The 6487-nt window shown below is 34.5% G+C and overlaps 2 protein-coding genes across 4 annotated transcripts in view; both read left to right on the plus strand.

Annotated features, from left to right (window-relative positions):
* LOC100182137 overlaps window positions 1-3409 on the plus strand; it is a 15106-nt gene extending 11697 nt beyond the window's left edge. For all 3 annotated transcript variants that reach the window (XM_026839922.1, XM_026839924.1, XM_026839923.1), the window contains 6 exons: window positions 447-557; window positions 1010-1174; window positions 1864-1974; window positions 2053-2223; window positions 2589-2736; window positions 3094-3409. In XM_026839922.1, coding sequence (XP_026695723.1) covers window positions 447-557; window positions 1010-1174; window positions 1864-1974; window positions 2053-2223; window positions 2589-2645 — 615 coding nt within the window. In that variant the 3' untranslated portion in view covers window positions 2646-2736; window positions 3094-3409. The remainder of the gene's footprint in view (window positions 1-446; window positions 558-1009; window positions 1175-1863; window positions 1975-2052; window positions 2224-2588; window positions 2737-3093) is intronic.
* A 569-nt stretch (window positions 3410-3978) lies between these two features.
* On the plus strand, window positions 3979-5469 carry LOC100178185 (vitamin K epoxide reductase complex subunit 1-like protein 1). Its single transcript, XM_002128221.5, has 3 exons — window positions 3979-4205; window positions 4478-4584; window positions 5040-5469. Exons 1-3 carry the CDS (start codon window positions 4045-4047, stop codon window positions 5252-5254), a joined length of 483 nt encoding a protein of 160 aa, XP_002128257.1. The 5' UTR covers window positions 3979-4044; the 3' UTR covers window positions 5255-5469.
* Window positions 5470-6487: the final 1018 nt, after the last annotated feature.

Genomic DNA, 6487 nt, shown 5'->3' on the forward strand with positions numbered 1-6487 from the left:
TAGTATTTCAATGCTGCTACCATTATGAGCGTTATCTCCTTGGGCAAGACACTTAGCGAACATTGCTCCAACCCAGTGATGCCTTATGGGTTGTGTATTTTTTCAGCCATACAGAAAATCACCGCCAAAGTTAACTTGTAAGCGGGCACGAGGTGTATGAAACAGAACACTCATGTTATACCGAATGTCGTTGCCCCGCCAGGCAGTTTTTACATTCATTCATTAATTCTATCATTTTACAATAATGAGTTCTCACATCAAAATTACTTTAACCTTGCAAAAGTATGATTTTATAGTAAAGGTCAAACCAATGTTATAGTAAAAGTCAAACCAATATCATGCATGCATGAGCAAACCTAGCGAAAAGACAAACCAGCAGTTCATTAACACTTATTGTAGCCCAGTTTATATTACAAGACTTGATACCCCTTATTTTAATTGTATAGGGTTTGACAGTAAATGGCATCAAAGGTGATCGATGGTCAAAGTATTGGGAAGTGTATGAAGATCAACCAGATGATGATGTAATGCAAATCTTGCAACTTCCACCTGGAAAAGTAAGAACCATTAAATTTTTCAGCTAGATTATATTTGAAACATGTTACATGGGCTCCATAGATGTAATGAAAATACTGCAACTTACACTTTCTTACTGAAAACAGTATATTTAAATCCATTGATAACAATCTCAGCAAGATTTTTGGCTTGAGATAATGTTTTAAAGCTAACATTTTATTTCCGCCTAGCTTTTAAGGACTAAACCAATGATAATGATAAGTAGAAAAATAAGTGTATTTCCCTCAGTGAGCGAGGATCGTGCATTAGAGGTCGTGTATGTGAGGTCGGAATGTAGTAACTTTTACAATTTATAATTAACCATAATCTAAAACATTGCTAAATTTAATCTTTACATAACTAGACGAAACTTTAAGTTGTAATATACGTGCCTTTTTATTAAAGCTTTGCTCTCTTCTTACCAAATTCTTATAAACTTATTGTTTTCTTTTAGATCAAAGAACTAAATAACAAAAACGGGAAGATGACAGATTCAACGACACAAGCCCTTCTTCCTCATCTTGATGTGATGGATAAGCTTGACTTGGATGAGGAGACACTTTCTGCACAAAATCTTATCATCTTACATGAAGCTGTTAAACGACTAACAAACCCACAAGTTAGTGTGTTTAATTTTCATCTTTGAAGTGGAATGTTGTTTTTATTTAGGCAGTATTCACTGCATTGTCACATGGTTGATTTAATTATATTTTACCCTATACATTCGTTTATACGCAATTGTTTTTAGAAACAGTTCCACTTTTGGTACTTTGGTGGTACCTTTAGACATTTGGGCATTTCTATCCAAATAGATTTAAATCGTTTTTTTTTGTTGGTATAGCACTAAAATACCGGTTGCTGATTTGTGGAAGTTCAATTTTAGACTCGTGAGCTTTTTAGGCAATATCGTGCCGGTGTCGCGGAAATCTGGTTCCCAAGAAATCTGGTTCCCATAGACTAAAAAAACTGTTTTATGAGGAATCCAAAACTATGGTTGCGACGATGCGACATATTTTATACCTTAATTCTTTTTTATCTTCTTAACAAAAATATATGCTGTATTTTACATAAATTATACATTATGCCGTATGACCAATGACTACTGCCCATATCACGTCATCGACAACAAATAAGGGCGACAAACCTTCATTTTTACATTAAATAGAATAAAATATCTAAAAACATGCATAAATGTATTCAAGTAAACTTCTGGGAACCAGATTTATAGATTTCTGAGGAACCAGATTTCCGCGACACCGGTTAACGATATAATTGTTTATATATACTAATACACAGTTTGCTCTTTAGGGTTTAACAGTGAATGGCATCAGCGGTGATCACTGGGAAAAGCATTGGAAAGTGTATGAAGATCAACTAAATGATGATGTTTTGCAAATACTAAAGATTCGATCTGGAAAGGTAAAAATCTAGCTTTATAGAAGGAAATGTATTGTACTACGGATGTATAACTGTGTCGTCCTGTAATATTTACTCTAGATCAAAGTACTAGAGATCAAAGATGTGTGGATGACAGATTCAATGGTACAAGCCCTTCTTCCTCATCTTGATGTGATGGATGAGCTTGGTTTGGAATCTAGGCCCAATGACATGAACCTGAACCTCTACATGGAAGATATATCCAGGAAAATAATGGATCGCCAAAGCAAGGTATTTATTTTCTTTTAATACGAGATGCCGGGTATTCTACTCTGTTTGGGTATGTAATGGCCATATAGATAGTTTTTCCTCTTGTTTTTTTTTTATTTGTCAGTCATTTCTGCACATCTCAATTCTCACACCATTTGCCTTATTTCTTTTGATTAAAATCAAAACATGTAGCCTATAAATATATATTCAAAAATTTAGAATAATACTATATTCATAAATAGAAAATGTCGCCAGAAAAACTCTTGTAGAAATGTAACGTTTAAATTTATTGTATCAATAAAAGTACCTTTAAACAACCTAAAAAGGAAACAACCTAAAGATACCGAATATTACAAAGGAACTAAATTAAACTGAAATTTGTACAGATTATTATACGTCTGGGTATCCACTTGCTGGAAACCATTGGTTCAATGTCTTGGTAAAATATCGAAACTACAGCTTGACATGGGATACATTTCAAAAGAAGAGCTTCAGTTATTGGAAGAAGAGATTCAACAACTTCCTTGCCCGCAGGTTCAACCAATACTACATTTTTTAGCTTGTAATTGGTTCTTTAACACAGTAGGCCAAGTTACAGTGCTCGCCTTGTAATTAGATAGTACCTAGGTACCACCAGCAAGTAATGTTTTAAAACCAGGCATAGCTCGATTCTGCCATGTTTAGTAGCCCAGCCGGGGGTGTGTTTGGGGGTGGTGACGTCCCTATGTTTTTTTCTGGTTGCGCCACTGACCACCGTATATTTTTTTAATCATTGTTTGTTTTGGCAATACTAAAAGTATTAATATTAATCAATTACATTAGGTGTAATCATTTAGTAAGTTCATGGTTTTACTTATTTTGTGTTAAAGTTTAACTAAATTTACTCCACAGGACTTTACCTTGAAAGTAATAGATGTTCCCGATGAATATAGTGAAGATTCTTATTTTCCGGGCCTCTATTCTGATGACGATTATTATGATAGTGATAGCGATTATTAGATTGAATATTAAAGTAGTTCATTCGAATTAAAACAAATCTTTATATATTGTTTGACAACAAATGTTGTATCTTAGTAGGCCAAAAAATTGCCTACTTTATAAGCACTTATTATACTATATTTATAGTATCATTATAGTGAGGCGTTTTGGGTGTCATCTATTCCATTTTGTTTGTTGTCAACATTGCAATAAAATATGTTAAACACGGCCTAAATGTCAATTAGCAATCCTATGTAGCAATTGAGTAAAATGCAAAGAACAGCCACCATCTAAACAAGATAAAAAATGCCACTGCCAAACAAATTGGATTAATATGTTATAAGGTACAATACTCAATCAGTTAATGATACGTTTAAGCGTATATAGGCTGTAAATAGTAGGAATTATTAATCGCCCAGCTTAATCAGTGGGATATGTTAAAAGAACTGAACTATTGGCTACTTTATAAAATAGTAAACTATTTCCACGCTTACTTAACCTGGATGTCTCTGGAATTTCTTATGTATTTTATATATATATCAAAATGAGAACACAAGCCTGCAAAACTCAGTGACATATAGTTAGAATTAAATCAAAGCCCCCAGTAACATTTTAACGATGTTCGCCCACCCTTTACAATGCACTTTGGACTTTCGACTTTACTACAGTGCTTTGCAACAGTTTTTATCGCCACACTCATACCCGCGCCAATATTTCCCAAAATTAAAAATTCGAGAGAGGGTGGAAAAAAGGTCTGCCGAAAAGTAGAGTATAAAGTTTATTGCTTGGATAGTAAACAAAAAGTTATATAACATTACATGCTACATCTACAACACGGTTCACGGTTGTGTTCAAACCATATTTATGAATAAGTTATTAGCTTTTCGCATTCTTGTGTGTGTGATTGGCATTATCCTTTCAATATATGCTTATTACGTGGAAGTGGCGAAAACCAATGACGTATCTTATGAAGCATTGTGCGATTTTAACGACATCGTCAGCTGTTCTGCCGTGTTTTCCTCAAGGTTTGCATTTGTTATTTTCAATTTTTAGAAATGAAAGTTATACTCGTTTTGATACATACGTAACTAAACGTGGGGTGCTAGTGAAGAAACTACTAACCACTAACCCATAACCATCAACCCTTAACCACCAACCTCTAACACTTTCTACCAGCCTATTCTGCTATGTACCGAAGGATTCTTCACTAGTGCCATAAAAGTTATCTTCCATGGTATAGAATGACCTGTATTACATGTAGCAATGAAGTATTGTGATTACCATTATTTAATCACAGGTATGGCAAGGGGTTTGGCCTCCTTGAATATCTAGTTGGTGAAAACCACATTCTTAACCAACCTAACAGCTTATTTGGAATTGGATTTTTTTCAATTCAAATGCTGGGTAAGATGGTAATATAGTGAGCTATATACCATATATATGTAAACATTATATATGTATATATATATATATTATTGCTTGTACAGTTGAATACAAAACCATAAAGAAAAATATTTATGTCAGTGAAATTATATAGAGTATAATAAGCGCCCTTATTGTTTGTCTAAATTGTCAACCATACAGAAAAACAATCACCCACAAAGATACATACGTGGTAACTTGTAAACAAGCACGAGGTGTATGAAACAGAACACCCGTGTTATAACGACTGTAGTTGCCCCGCCATGCGAGGATAAATAAGTTACATACGTGGTAACTTGTAAGCGGGCACGAGGTGTATGAAACAGAACACCCATGTTATAACTACTGTTGTTATCCCTCCACAAACACAATTAGTTACTTTCATTCATTATGCAACATAACAATTATAAAATTAACCAAAATAATTCTGTTTATAGGAATATCTCCCATGAACAAGACATTCAATTGTTTTCTGTATATTCTTACTGGTGGAGGGATCGTTATTTCAATATATCTCGCTTGTATTTTAATCTTTGTGTTAAAAGACTTTTGTGTTCTTTGTGTATCAACATACGTGTTAACGATCATTCTTCATTACTTAAATTATAAATTACTTCACCATAATGTCAACAGTCATAAAAAGATTAATTAATTAATCGTTTCAAAAAGACCTAATTCTGTAATTATAACACCGGTGTATTTGTATATTTTTACCATTCTTTCTGCGTAAATATCAATTCAAAGCCAACTTTTAAAGGCAGCAATTTGAAACTGATTTTGGTGGCTCTCATAGGACTACTCATACCGCAATTTAATGTTTCATATTCCTCTGTTTTTGTGCAATAAAAATCAGCAATTTGTTTAGAACTTGAATTGGTAGTTGGTGGTGCAGTTTGACTGGTAGAGAACCACCACGAATTAATGTGGAGTAAATTAGTATCTGGTTGGACAGCAAATACACAACGTTTATAATAGCACGCACATATATGGTAACAACACGTTTAAACTATTTCACAGAGTATTTGTAGGGATGGACTGCTTTGAACAAAATGTTTTGATACATACGACACAGCCGTCGTTCACGATGAAGCAACACGTCTTACGATCTGATCGCTAAGCAACTGTCAATCAAATGTTAAAAAACGATATGCACACACCTCTACTGCCAACGTGCGGATTAAATTATTTAAGTAAATGACCGCAAGTTTGCTACACATAATGCAACATTGCAACATTTTTCTTTTGATTCGCAGACAATAAAAGCAATACAACTTTGATAAATACGGAATTGAATTTAAGATATCGCCCGTTTTTCCACGCTTTTAAATGAAATGATTTCTGTAAAATAAAAATAGAATTAAAATAGTAAAATACCTTCATAGTTTATGTGGCTGGCGTTGGTGGAAAGCCACTACGGCACGACAAGCCCCCAGCCAATGGTAGTGGGTTTCTACTCTGGTGAGAAACCCTTTGCTGGATAGACCTTACCCAAGCAAGGTTAAACAAACCGTCGGACAAAAATAGTAAGGAACACACCAACAAAAAGACAGAAATAGTACAACAAGTGCAGCGACATACATGTGCCAAACATGCAACAAACACAACAGCTCAATCATACAAAAAGGGAACGCAGTCAAAAAGTAATTAACGCGAACATAATCATTGAAACATCTACAAATAAAATATGGTTCAAATCGTGAAGGATAATCATCTGTAGTGTACACCATATTGAATGTCCGACCGCAAGGAGTCGAAGCCAACAACAGTTCCGCATGTCCCAATCAAAAGGTAAGTCGCCATGTTGGTACCGCGATACTCTCGTCGTATCTTCACACAATATAATATCGTCCGGATGTTACGCACCACATCAACCGTTACGAAACTG

This window comes from Ciona intestinalis, unplaced genomic scaffold, assembly GCF_000224145.3.
Source record: "Ciona intestinalis unplaced genomic scaffold, KH HT001072.1, whole genome shotgun sequence".
Lineage (NCBI taxonomy): Eukaryota > Metazoa > Chordata > Ascidiacea > Phlebobranchia > Cionidae > Ciona > Ciona intestinalis.